The 14677-nt window shown below is 39.1% G+C and overlaps 1 protein-coding gene across 2 annotated transcripts; it reads left to right on the top strand.

Moving 5' to 3' along the window:
• The first annotated feature begins 1198 nt into the window (after positions 1-1198).
• flad1 (flavin adenine dinucleotide synthetase 1) lies at positions 1199-12704 on the top strand. Of its 2 annotated transcripts, XM_037676937.1 has the most exons (12): positions 1199-1255; positions 3080-3169; positions 3302-3458; positions 3883-4260; positions 5482-5595; positions 5679-5946; positions 7315-7462; positions 7720-7818; positions 7972-8161; positions 10906-10979; positions 11064-11211; positions 12692-12704. In XM_037676937.1, the coding sequence occupies exons 2-11, from the start codon at positions 3162-3164 to the stop codon at positions 11197-11199; spliced, it is 1572 nt and encodes a 523-aa protein (XP_037532865.1). In that variant the 5' UTR covers positions 1199-1255; positions 3080-3161; the 3' UTR covers positions 11200-11211; positions 12692-12704. The 2 variants fall into 2 exon arrangements, with proteins under 2 accessions (XP_037532865.1, XP_037532864.1); XM_037676936.1 differs by lacking the exon at positions 12692-12704 and having other exon boundaries at positions 11064-11248.
• Positions 12705-14677: the final 1973 nt, after the last annotated feature.

Genomic DNA, 14677 nt, shown 5'->3' with positions numbered 1-14677 from the left:
CTATCTATCTATCTATCTATCTATCTATCTATCTATCTATCTATCTATCTGACTTGCTCGGTCTAGTAAAGAAACATAACCGCAGCACTGACTGTAACATAGGACAGAACATTACTGTACGTTTGAAAATACTTCAGCCAAGCCATTTACTGTATAGTTCTGCACAATACAACTGGGGAAAATTCTTATTTTTCATGTGTTTGGTTAAGAACAATTATTTGATTATGAAAAACAATAAACTTTATAAGAACGAAACATACCAACTAATTTTATCAGCTGCAGCAGCACTTTTAAACCTTCATTTAACAGGTTAAAAAATATAAAACTGAAAAAGAAAATCAAGTTTTACACCCCAGATTGAGTTTCAGTGAATGCCTTTTTTAACAGCTATACATTAATGCAACAATATATGCTTTGATTTAGAACCATTTGTGCCAGAAACAAACTTGAATTACAATATAAAACAAAAACACTATTGCATGATAACTAAAGATTAATATGGAGTAAATATAATAAAATAGAACACATTTAACTTATTTGTTCACCATTTCATAATTTATCTAAAGACTGCTACCTTAATTGAGTTGAAGGCCAACAGTTATCTAAACTGATTTGTTTCCATATTTAAGGCTATTTTTACCTTAAAGTTTTAACTTTTTTAAACAAATCAAGAAACTAATCATTAAAATGTGTAAAAAAAAAAACAGAGTAAAGTGTTGAGAGCATATTTTTTCAACTATTAAAATGTACATTTAAACGGTAATGCTTTTTTAAAAAATGGTTTGGAAATACTGTATTTTTAATATTTTCTCATGATCAAGCCTGTCTAAAATGCTCCACTAGGAGGCCAACAAAAATCCTGTTCCAGGCGTGACTTCTCCAACCAGCAGGGGCGCACCTGAGCACAATCCTCTCTTAACTTATGAAGAAGAAATGATTCCTTGCTAGGATCTGCAGCATCTCTTAATATTGTCTTTCCTGCATGACTAACACTTCAAACTGAGGGCTCGAAGAGCGACGATTTTTCTATACGGCGATTTTCGCAAATTCATTTACTCTGTCTGCGTATCACGTATTTACACATCGGCTGTAGATGCACATTCACGACTACTTCCGTGTACATAGCCCGCCTTCTCGAATGTGATTGGCTTCCGCACTTCCGGGACAACGGTTAGTGGCTTGTGATTGGCTGATTATTCTTGAGCGACATGTTACAGATGTAAGGAAACATGACGAGGACTTCGGTGGTTTAAGAGTAAGTTTTCTCAGGTTTTAATTGAATTAAAAGGCAGTTTGGTGGCCAACGTTTCTTTGAAACATAACATTTATAGTTTGTGGTACATAGTAGTCAAGTAAAGTGGCAGAATGGACCAGATATGACCGCATACATAAGCGTATTCATAACATAGTTTTGTTACTAATAAGATAAGTCACCTGTCCTTTATCACAGATCAGATTGAATATTGATTTATTAGATAACAAACGATGTAGCAGACTGTATTGCATGTGCAAATGAATGTAACTGTTCTTTAACTATAATAATTTTACAAGGTCAGAGTACTTAGAACTGTACAGGCATGGAGTAAACTGGATCTGAACTATGAACTAGTTCATAGCTATTTGGCTTTTGTCCAGTAAAACTTTGCTCTTTTATTTTTTTTTGGCTTGAATCTTATTATTTTGTCCAAGTAGTTTGAATATTTTGTGCCTCCCAGTGGTGGTAAACCTACTCAGTTTACTTCAGTACTCCTGCAACAAAAAGTCGCCACATATATGGAATCTATGCAACAAAAATCCTGCTTGGTCGAGTAAATTATTAGGAATATTTTAGCTTTCTGTGTAACCTCCTATGTATTAGGCATAGTCACCATTTGAGTCTTTATAGAAAAATCAATTTGTATCTTAATAATGTTTTAGTATAGATTATTTATATAGTTTTTTTTCTAAATTGAAAATCTCAAAACTAGAAGACTTTTGGATTGTTTTTCCACTAACACCCTCAAAGCTTTTTTAAATTGAAGGAGAAAAACTAATTTTAATAATTAGAAGTTGTAAAAACAAAAATCCTATCGTAGGTGGAAAACCTATTCAGATACCGGTAATTCTAAAACTGTTTTAGTTAAGCAATCCTTATTACTTTTATTCTAAGATCATTTCAAAGGTCTTACTAATCTTTGCTCGGCATGTTTTGCGTTCTTTACATTTTGTCATATACACCGAGCAATTAGTGACATGTTGATCGCAGAAAACAAAAAAAGCGCTGCTCACATTTGTTTTATTCAGTTTAACTTTAGTAAATGGACATTTCAACCATCCGGCTTACCTTACAACAAGCGTAACATATTCATGTATTAAAAACCCCTAAAACTCAAACTTGAAAAGCAGCGATTTTATCTGGTATTTCTTTATTGTTCTCGGTTATTCTACAGGTATTGAATATATGTTTGGAGCAACTAACCGATCCCAATTAAAAACTAAGAGATTAAAAAACATGATTTATTTACTGCTACATCTTTTCCAAATGCTCAAGCACAGAGTTTAGTCTTTTTTTTTTCTATATTTAGCAAAGATCTGAACTGTATAAAATGAAAAACTGATTTAACTCTGATTATTCTCTTCAGCACAGAAAACACTGGAGCATCTATTCTTAATTAAAACAGATAATATGTATATTAATTTATAATTCATCCCATAGTTTCTTCAGTCAGTCATGAGTAACTTCATACGGTTACACTAACTGGGATAATTATCAAACTATAGTAGGATAGAGGTTTCATGTTTGTAACTTTTTAAGTATTTTAACGCAAACATTTGCAATTAAGTATGTCTTTTTATATAAATAAGCTAGATATGCCTAAAATATCCTCAATACATTTTTTATCATGGCTCTTTCTTTCATAACGCAGCAAAAGTTCTTGGGGAAACGCACAAGTTGCATTTTTTTAATCTGTTTTATAGTGAATTTGTGCTGCTGTGTATGCTCTGTGCAGCTGAAATGCACATTTTATTCACGAGCTCTTCTCTTTCCTCCTTTTCTTTCTGTCTCTGCTGTGCTCCTCCATGTCTGTTTTTCCCCAAGATGCTCCCTGGTAGGAAGCAAATAATGAAGGAGAAGAGGGCCTGAGCTTCACTGAAATACTTTGTATGCTCCATGTGGATCCATGTTGATGTGAGCGTCCTTCGTTGTCCACACGGGGACATCTTGTGGCTTTTAAAGTATCAAATTTAACACAGAGAGCAGGAAGATGTGCAAGTGTGCAGGTCATATATAGAACGTTAAAATCTTTGCTCTGTTTTCCAGCTTTTCCGTACCCGGTCTGAACAGAGCAGCAGTGCGTGTGAGGAGACTGGCAACACAACTTCGCACAGCAACAATGTCGACTAACAACCAGGACTCCGGCTCCTCCTCTGATTCTCCTACAGCAGCCATTCTCATCATCGGAGACGAGATCCTCAAGGTAATCTGAGTGACATTTCAGCTTCATCTGACTGACAGTGAAACCCTTTGGAAAAGTTTTTATTTTTTTTTACTTCCATTTGATATTACAAACATGTACTCGATCAGCTGCACGTCTCGGCTGTTTAGGCTTCTTTCAAGTGTTCGAGTCACTTCTTGTAACCGCAGGAAAACCTTGTAACGGTTATTTGATGTGGCAGCGACGCTCTGTTTTAAAATGACAAGTTCACCATTATTCCTTGACTGGGCATGATTTAAACATGAAGGCTTTGATTCTGCCCAGTGTCACGTCTGGCACTCAAACACGTCTTCTGGAAGTCCTTGGATTTCATCAAGCGCAACGTTGGGAGTTTTTAAAAAGTCCTTGAATCTGATGTGTTGAGTTTGAAGACGCTGCAGGGAGACTGTCTGTGCGTGTCTTTCAGGGTCACACTGTGGACACCAACAGCACCTTCCTGGCCCGAGCACTTCGGAGGCTCGGTGTGTCCGTGCAGCGGATAACCGTGGTACCAGATGTACAGGAGGTGATAGCCAAAGAGGTGGTCCTCCTTTCCTCTCGGTACACCCACCTCCTAACGTCGGGGGGCGTAGGCTCCACTCATGACGACATCACCTTAGAGAGCATCGCCATGGCGTTCCGGGAGGAGATGTATCCTCATCCTGAGCTCACCAGGCTGGTTGAAGAATTCATTGGGACGACGGACAAAGACGGTCCGGCCATGAAGATGGCCAGGGTGCCTCGATCGGCAAAACTCAACTACGGAACTGACCCCCAGACTGGAAAACGCCAGCGCTACCCAATCGTAAGTGTATTCAGGGGAAAGAAGACCTTCATGAGCGGTTTGTAGCAGCGAACACGAGCAGACACTGAAGCCACTCTTTCCAAAACTGTTCAGATTGTCGACCCAAAAACACATGAGTTCTAACAATGGTATTAACTGCAAACACCGAGGCCTTTCATAGACCAGGAACAGTTTGAGGTCTGGATAATTTAAAACAAGCTCTTTAACCAGAAATTTGAACTTTTCATGGTATTCACCAAATTAAAGTATGATTATTTGTTTATTGGGGGTTGCCAGGCAGCCACCTATTATTATTATTATCCACCTGACAAGGGTTTCTTAACTTTATATCTTTCTCTTCCGTCAACTTTAATGTGTCCTGAACCGCAACGTGTACCCCCACAAATGATATATCAAAATGATTGACTTAGCACCGTGATGTGTGCCATTACTTTTATTGTCGTTTTGAGTTACCATGGTGACGTACTTTTGCAAACAAAGACGCCATTTTTCTCATTCAAAATTACTGACAGAAGTCTGGCCACCGTGCGACAGTCCCAAATCTGTTTCTCCAGAAACTTTCTAGTTTTAATTGGTAATGTGTTTGAAACAATTAAAATAAATCCTTAAATTCTCTGGACTGATCAAAAACATCAAATTTGTACCCATCGGTCACTCGTATCAGAGAGTCAGAAGAGAGTTTTACCTTTTTCTTGTCTTGAGTTCTGAATCATTTTGACAGTATGTAGTTGTCTCCTTCACTTCTTGGCTCATGTTTTCAAGCAGAACTATTTAAAAGTTGTATTTGCTGTTGTTGATTTAACAGCAAGACCGAGTTCTCTGAATGTTTTTTTTTTATTGTCATTCCCATTTTATAATTGGTACCTTTTTAAGAGTTCAGTATTTCTCTTAGTCCATTTTCACTCAATTATTGTAAAAAGGCAGAGGAACTGCCATCATTCGTCTTCAAACTAGATCTTTTTTAAATAAAAGTATTTTGTATAAATAAGTTTTCTCTATTTTGTATAAAATGGATGAAAACACACTGTTTAGTCCAAATAGATTTGTGTTCCACTAACTGCTTTAAGTTTTAAGTGACTCAAACTCCAACCACTTATTAGCAGTAAATAAAAGTATATAGGCTTACATCCTTTTATGTAAAAAAAAAATACCTACCATACTTTTACTTTACAGCGTGGTCTGAATGAGTTCCTACTCTCTAACTTGGCCGTCTTCTCACAGGTCAGCGTGCGCAACGTATATGTATTTCCTGGGACCCCGTCCTTCATGGAGATGGCCTTCACTGGACTGGAGCATCTCTTTGCTAGTTCAGGAACCACATTTTACACTCGAGAGGTACCATTTCCTGTGCCTATGCGGTTTAATGAACCTCTGTCTAAAGCCAGTGCAGCTGGGCTAACCAAACGTGGTCCTGTCAGGTGTTTGTAGACGCAGAAGAAACGGAGATCGCCACTGTGCTGACCAAACTGCAGGCCAGTTGGGGGCGAAAGGTGGCTCTCGGCTCCTACCCTGACTGGTTGAGCAATTACTGCAAAGTCAGACTGGTTCTGGACTCAGACAGCCAGGAAGAGGTGGACAGAGCTCGTGCGCAGCTGGTCGATCAGCTGCCTAAGGGTAGTGTGGTGGCTTTGGTCAAAGACCCAGTGACTCTCGCCAGTGCAGAGGTGTACAAACTGGCCAACAGCGGTGAGTATTCTCCATCAGAGGTTTGAAAACTGTCAGCCAGCACCAAAATCTTACTTTAGTTGCATTTTCTGACTGCATATAGTTGCAAACAAAATGTATGTACATTGAAGTTGTAGAGAATTTCAGTGTGACATCACGCTCCAGGATATTCAGTGAAATCTGCTGTTTTTTAAACTACATATTGTTCAGTCCATCATTCAGCTGTTCGAAATAAGCTGATTATTTCTGCTTTATTTGGATCCATAATTTCATTCTGTTGTTTAACAAATGATGACCCACTTATTGAGACAAACTGTCATTTATTACATCGTCAGACAGGAGTGGGACAAACTGCCAGACATGTTTCACTCCACATACCTTGGTGCAAATGAGTGTGTTGGAACAATTTGCGAGCTCAAACATTTGTATCTTCCACAACCATCTGCAATGACTCCCAGTAACATTTCAGGAGCCAATTTCTGAGTATTACTGGCTCCTAAATTTCAGTTTCATTCCTTTTATCAGTAAAAAAAAAAACCTCCAAATGGCTGAGCACCATTCTGTCTTCAAGCTGTCATTCTTTACTAGTCTCCTGTGCACACATGCACACAAAAATGAAGGTTTAACTTTGGTTTTCAGACTCTCCAAAACTGGAACAAACCAGATCTTTTAGTGTTAAAGCTCTTCTCCTGTTAAACCAGCTCCCAGTCTTCTTTAACTCAACTCAATAAAAACACTCAGAAACAAGTGTGGTAAAGCAGGTACACTTAAAAACTGAACTCTTTCAAAGATATTTAATTCACTCGTCTTTTGCGATAAATAAATTATGCAGAACTTAAACTGAGCTCAGACTTTAGACCCATATCTGAGTTTAGAGTGAATCATAAACAGAATATAACAGATATGAGACCACTCAATGAACTAAAAAAAAAACAAAACAGAAATACAATATAAAAAAATATCACAAATCAGTTCTTAAACATTTTATAACACATCACCTCAAAATGCCATAGCTCTCCAAATCCCAGCTATAACACCAGTCTTTACTAACACTTTACAACTGGAGAAGCTTAAATTCGTATCACATTTAATTGAACAAACTGGTTAAAGGCTGCAGTTTAACATGCGAGTGTTTCAGGTATTCATTGCTGAAAACAGCGCCCACTTTCTGTGACACAACTGAACACTGATTTGAAACCACACGAGTTAAATATCCTCACTGTTTTGCACTTTTCACAGCTCTCAGGTCCTTTAGAGACTCCACCGGAGCATCCCAAGTAGCCACCAACTAATTTATTCACCACAGTCTTCACAGGGGTTCAGAACCAGGGACTTAAAGTACACCTAATTACAACAAACCATCGTTTCACTGCAGCGTGTTTTCCACAGACACGGCGCTGGGAGAGAAAGTCAAGTCCGCTCTGAAAACAATCGAGGCTGCGCTGGATCAGTATTCAACAGAGAAAATCTGTGTCGGCTTCAACGGAGGCAAAGACTGCACAGCACTGCTCCATCTCTACTACGCTGCACTGAAACGGTAACCGGATGGAAGGCGATGAAGAATAGTTTTAACTTAGTAAATATATTTAACACCATGTGAGCACGGTGGGACATATCTCACTAAGATTTACAGTAGGTGAGGACAGGAAAAGAGCTGGTTGAGTGAAAACCTTGAACAGAGCTGGCTGTTCTCTGACTTTCATGTCTGCATTTGACAGATTGTCTTATCTAATCTCTTGCTGTCTCATCCGTTTTTTATCTTTAATGCCCAATTTCTCTCTTCCTGCCACTCAGGCTCTATCCAGACGGGAAAGACAAGGTTAAAGCTCTGTATATCCGTAATGTCTCTCCTTTTCCCGAAATGGAGAGATTCCTTCAAGACACGACAAAGAAGTGAGTCATCACTTTCTTCTAACCTTAAGAAAATCACATACTTGTTTTGTTCATCTCGGATATTCTCCAACACCTTTCCAGGTAAGTTAGGCGAGTTAGAAAAAGTGTCTTAACTTTGTTTTTTGTAACGTTGTCCTAATTTTTGTCCAATAGGTATAACTTGGAGTTGATCTACGTGGAGGGCAGCATTCGCCAAGCGCTGAACGAGTTGCAGGAAAAGAGACCGGGGCTGAAAGCCGTCCTGATGGGAACCAGAAGAAGCGACCCTTACTCTCACACGCTCACACCCATGTGTCCCACTGATCCCGGCTGGCCCGAATACATGAGAGTCAACCCACTTCTGGTAAGACCGACACACCGTCACATACATGTCCTGTCATGTTACCTGTATTAGCAGTGTTTATGTCATCTATATTTGTATCTTCACCCAACAAAAGTATTCCAGCTGTGGTGTTTTTCACCACTTGTCTTGTTTGTAAGAGCACAGACAGACTTGTATGATCGTAGAATAAGTAAAAAATAATGCTAGTTGGTCTTTTCTGTTTCCTGAAGATGTTTTTCCTCTCAGTTTAGAAATGAGAAAGAGAAGTAAAACATCAAAAACCAAAAAGGAATTCTTGTTACCTTCAGTTCAACTTGCTAGCTCTGAAAGACTGAGACTCAACACAGGAAATGTTTTAATAGCATTCCTGTGTTTCTATAAGAATGGTGTGTATATTTTGCTGCAGGAAGAACTTTTTTGTTGTTGCTTTTTTTAACTCACGATAGAATCTCGTTTTTTTTTTTTTTTTTTACTGTTTTGGCTGTTAAAATTACATTTAGGGGTGCTTATTAATGAGACCATTTGCCACATTTCGAAATTTGTCAAAGCTGATGCAGACTGGTGAAGGTATAACGATTTTACAGAAATTCCTGCAAACCATTTGCTGTTTCATCAGAATTTGAATGTTTCTGAATGCAGACGTGTCACTTTGCATCGCTGTCTACCGTTTTTTTTTTATTGTGCAGCTCGATGAACCTACAGCAGAGCTTTATTTTGAAAGGGTTTGTCCACACCTTTCATCTCAAACACGCACAGCGATCCTGTACAACATGTTCTTTTTCTAATTGTTCTACAGTAAAGTAGAGCCTTGGAAATCTGTGGCATCCTGGGCACTTGTGCATGTATTGTAGTCCCTCGTTTATTGCGGGTCTCGGCCACGCCCACTTCTCCACTGCAGAGCGGAGATCATGACATGCTGTGGGATGGAACTTCTCCCTGAACATGTGGGGTGCACACAGGTGCAGCAGGTGCTAAATAATTTAAAAATATTTATTTTAAATAAAAAATCCATACCGATGTATGGTTTATCCATCACTTAGCCAGTTGTGCGTCATGTCCAATCTTACTTTGAAAAACTGCGAAAGAGCGATTCTGCGAAAGTAGTGAAAGTAGTGAGGGACCACTGTATACATATGCATGTACATGTATACATGTACAGGTATATGTATGCTTAGATGTGTATATAAATTACATTGCCATAAGTATTTGCTCACCCATCTAAATTATTGGAATCATATGTTCCAATCACTTCCATGGCCACAGGTGTACAAAATGAAGCACCTAGGCATGCAGACTGTTTGTACAAACATTTGTGAAAGAATAGGTCGCTCTCAGGAGCTCCGTGAATTCCAGCGAGGAACTGATGGGATGCCACCTATGCAACAAATCCAGTCGTGAAATTTCCTCACTCCTAAATATTCCACAGTCAACTGTCAGCTGTATTATAAGAAAATAGAAGTGTTTGGGAACGACAGCAACTCAGCCACAAAGTGGTAGGCCATGTAAACTGATGGAGCAGGGTCAGGGGATGCTGAAGCGCATAGAGCAAAGAGATCACCACCTTTCTGCAAAGTCAAACACTACAAATCTCCAAACTTCACGTGGCCTTCAGATCAGCTCAAGAACAGTGCGCAGAGATCTTCATGGAATGGATTTCCATGATCGAGCAGCTGCATCCAAGCCATACATCACCAAGTGCAATGCAAAGTGTCGGATGCAGTGGTGTAAAGCACAACGCCACTGGACTCTAGAGCAGTGAACGCGCATTCTCTGGAGTGACGAATCACGCTTCTCCATCTGGCAATCTGATGGACGAGTCTGGGTTTGGCGGTTGCCAGGAGAACGGTACTTGTCTGACTGCATTGTACCAAGTGTAAAGTTTGGTGGAGGGGAGATTAAGGTGTGGGGTTGTTTTTCAGGAGCTGGGCTTGGCCGCTTAGTTCCAATGAAATGAACTCTGACTGCTTCAGCATACCAAGACATTTTGGACAATTCCATGCTCCCAACTTTGTGGGAAAAGTTTTGAGCTGGCCCTTTCCTCTTTCAACATGACTGTGCACCAGTGCACAAAGCAAGGTCCATAAAGACATGGATGGCAGAATCTGGTGTGGATTAACTTGACTAGCCTGCACAGAGTCCTGACCTCACCCCAATAGAACACCTTTGGGATGACTTAGAGCAGAGACTGAGCCAGGCCTTCTTATCCAACATCAGTATGTGACCTCACAAATGCGCTTCTGGAAGAATGGTCAAAAATCCCCATAAACACACTCTTAAACCTAAACCTTGTGGGCAGCCTTCCCAGAAGAGTTGAAGCTGTTCTAGCTGCAAAGGGTGGACCAACGTCATATTGAACCATATGGATTAGGAATGGGATGTCACTTAAGCTCAAGCTTAAGGTGAGCAAATACATTTGGCAATGTAGTATATGTATACATATGTATAGGCCAATCATGAATGTAGTACTCCCTACCACTTGTGCATATTGTCTTTTTCCAAATTTGTGTATTCTGCTTCTTTTTTGATTATTTCATGTGTTTTTTTTTTCCTGTCTAATTAGAACATGCTACTGGATGGCTCTACCCCCTGGGGACTACCTACCTACATACCTACCCACCCACCCACCCACCTACCTACTCACCCTTTTTTAAACAATATTGTTCTTGAAGGTGTTGGAACCTTTGAGATGCTTCACAGAGAATGATTTCCCACAGAATAAACTACGCTGTAAGGTTCAAACCAGTTTAATGTTTTTCACTCCACAGGACTGGACGTATCACGACATCTGGTCATTCCTGAGGACGTTACATGTACCCTACTGCATCCTCTACGATAAAGGGTACAGTCATCTTCCATCCGTTTTACATTCTAGCATGAATGCCAGTTCTGAAGTGTAGACTTTTCATCTCTGCTGCACCTACAGCTACACTTCGCTCGGCAGCATGGACAACACCTGCCGGAACAAGGCCCTCCAGGTGGTGGATGAGAAGGGCGTGAAGCGATACAAGCCAGCCTACCTTTTAGAGAATGAAGAAGAAGAGCGTAACTCCCGCGCCTGATGAAAACAAAAAGTCTGTGCTATTGTTCGTAGAGACGTTTTTTTTTAGATGTCTGCTTATAGCAAGTGGAGGTTTTTATGTTGTGAGAGTTTACAAAATTTAGAATGTCTGATAGCAAAATGAAACTAAATAAAAGTGCACGTAAAAACGTTTGTACATGTATTGACTCTGCTGTTAATTAAAACCTCAATATTCATGTATGTTTGATTATTGCCGTGCAGTTTTAAAGCAATAGTTCAGATTTATTTAAGTGAGGTTCTATGGAAAGTATGAACAATACCTGATGTAAATTTCTCTTCCATTGGTCTCAGTTTGGATAAATGTTCAAAATGTGCACTTGTTTGCACTACATTATGGTCCCTTCATAGTAGACCAAGTAGAAGATGGGGATAGTCCAGTGTTTTTGCATTTTAAACACTAAATGCAACTGAACTCCATAAATAAGTAATGAGACTTCACATTACATGTTACACAAATATATAACCTGTATTAGTGATCACCTGTTACACTGTGTTCTAGCTACTTGCACAAGCGTGGTCTGCAGCTTTACCGACATCAGGTTTTACTATACTTAAATTTATCAATTAAAGTTACCCCAAATAGCTATTAAATATTTAGGAACAAAATAACATCATACATTTTTGTGTGTATAAATTATTATAAGCGAGTTGCAAAGCATTGCGATAGCTGAAATGGGGCTTGTTTTTACGTTGTTCGTTTTAACGTGTAAATTTAAAATATTTAAATGAAGCTTAAGTCGACCCTTTTCTAATAATTTCTCAAGTTCTTAAGCCCATGTAGAGGAGATGAGACACTTTACATTAGAGACAACGTTTCCAACATGTCAGAAATATTAGTTGTAAATTAGCAACTGAGCTACATCCATTGGAAATTCCTTAACTTTCTTATTGTTAAAGTTTACCAAGTGCCTTTTTTTTTTTCTTTTTTTTTTTTTTACAAACAGCATAAATAAATTTCTGAAATTCTATTTTGGCTTTTTATTTCAGTGTACCACCCCAGGATTGTCGGTGGCCCCCACATGGCCACCCCAATAACAAATTTCTAGAAGCGCCACTGTTCAAGAACCCCACTTTTCTTGAAAATCTATCCGTTTAAGAAAAAAAAGTGTTGTAAGCTCAATCATCCAGGTAGATCACAGCAAAAAAGGTTAAATCGTGTCATCTGGACCAGTTTTCTCCACATACAGTCTGCAGGACCTTTGCTTTGTTCCGTTTATTGAACCATTTGTTTTGTTTCTGGGTCAAATAATCCACTCGAAGAGAAACAGCTGCTGACAGTTTTATTCAGAAATCATGTGAAAATTTTTTTTTTTTTGTCGGGGTTTGTAAAATCTGAGCAGCAGCTGAAGGTCACCCAGCATCATCAGCATCATGGCTTCATGTAGTTCTCCTCGAGGGCCTCACGGGTGTGTTGTTCTCACGTTTTCCATTTCGCATCCGTGATTACAATAAATTACTTTCTCTGTTTCCAGACATGATTGAATCCAGGCTCATCGATCCGAGCTTCCCTCCTCCACCTCCTCCTCCCAGGCCCGGAGAGAGATTAGTCAACGCCGTGCAGCGACGATCGATATCGGCCGATCTAATAAAGCGGGTCGCTTACGAGGCCACCGCGGGGCTGCACGCGCTGTTACACCAGCAATTACCACTTCTAGGTCGCCCCCCATCATCCACCAGCATCACACACACACACCCTACCTACCCTCTCCTCTGCCCTGCCTTCTTCACGGGTTCTCTTGATTTATTAATAATAACTGTAATAAAAGAGGCAATAAACGGGGCCTTTAATCTACAGCAGAAATGTAATGAAGGGTGTGTTTTGGAGGGGCGACAAACACACCGGGACATTGTTTGGAATCATATTTGAAAGAAAATGATGTTTCATACAGACCTTTATAATGTCCCTCATGGCTCAAAACTAGAAATTAGAAATGATCCAAATGGGTTCATTTCTGAAGCTTCTTGTTATTTGATCACATCAAGGGTTCAAATCAAAGAGAAGTGCATGATTTCATGAATGAATCACACTCGTCAGCTTCTGTTGCACACTGGTTAAATGAATATTGTGTCTTGCAGCATTAAACTACTCGATGAGAATAACTTTTAACCTACATTTTTGTCTGTTCTTTCCTTGAAAGTGGAACTTTTTGTTCTTTTCTTTTTGATAAAAAAGGCCATCAAATTTATAAATAAAAGAAATGGAGCCATGGGGAAAACTCTTTTTCTCAGAATCAGACTTTAAATTCAGTTATAAGGGAAAAAATAATAAATCAGAATTCCGAAATAAATAAATAAAATAAATTACAGTGGCCCTAATCCTCTTCCATAGAAAAACTGCAGCTCTTTTATCAACGTGAAATTTTATACAGTATACCATGCATGTCTATGTCTACTGCTTTTGGTGTTTAAAATAATACTTTCAGTGTTTGTTTGCTTATTTTACAAATAAAAACATATATTTTTTATTTATTAGATGGCTGCCAAAGCAGATCTGCTAGAATTAGTGTAATTTATGAAAAAAATCAGCTCACCAGAGTTACATTAACAATGAATCAATCACAGCTTCAAGTGGAACATGTTAACACTCAAAATAGTGAATAAAGACCATCTAGTGTTATTTGAAGACTTTAATTTAGAAAATAATTGTTAAAAATGGCTCTTGCTGTTTTTTTTCCCCAACTAGTACCCCTGTACAAATTGGTTTTATTGACACAAACAGCCTAAGACAATTCTAGATTGAAGTCCCCTGAAATAAAAAAGTTTCTGCTTTCCATCCATCCATCCATTTTCTTTACCCGCTTATTCCATTTTGGGTCACGGGGGTCGCTGGTGCCCATGTCCAGCAATCACTGTGCGAGGGGCGGGGTACACCCTGGACGGGTCGCAAGTCCATCACAGGGCCACATAGAGACAAACGAGACAACCATTCACTTTCTCACTCACACCTAGGGACAATTTAGAGTTACCAATCAGCCTAACATGCATGTTTTTGGACTGTGGGAGGAAACCGGAGTACCCGGAGAAAACCCACGCATGCACGGAGAGAACATGCAAACTCCACCCAGAAAGGCCCCTGGACCGGGGTTTGAACCAAGGACCTGCTCGCTGAGAGGCAGCAGCGCTACCAGTTGCGCCACCGTGCTGCCCTGTTTCTGCTTTCAATATTTTAGTTTTTTTTTGGTAATTCTTAGGGCCACTGTAGTAATTTCACCAAATAGTAATGTTTTAAGCATATCTTCGGTGCTAATTTCTAGGCTTTAAATGGTTAAAATAACCAATTTATTCATGAAAAAAAAATAATTTATGCATAAAACAAATTGTTGAAACAATTTTTCCATTTTGTGTTAGTTTTTTTTAATTCAGATTTTCCTAACATTTACAAAAGAAAGCTACACATTTCTCCAGACTTATACATTTTATCCATCCATTTTTTCATCCATTTTCTTCCGCTTATCTGG

This window comes from Nematolebias whitei, chromosome 5 (genome assembly GCF_014905685.2).
Source record: "Nematolebias whitei isolate Nwh7 chromosome 5, NemWhi1, whole genome shotgun sequence".
Lineage (NCBI taxonomy): Eukaryota > Metazoa > Chordata > Actinopteri > Cyprinodontiformes > Rivulidae > Nematolebias > Nematolebias whitei.
The sequence above is the reverse complement of the archived record's forward strand: the minus strand, read 5'-3'. Positions and strand labels throughout refer to the sequence as shown.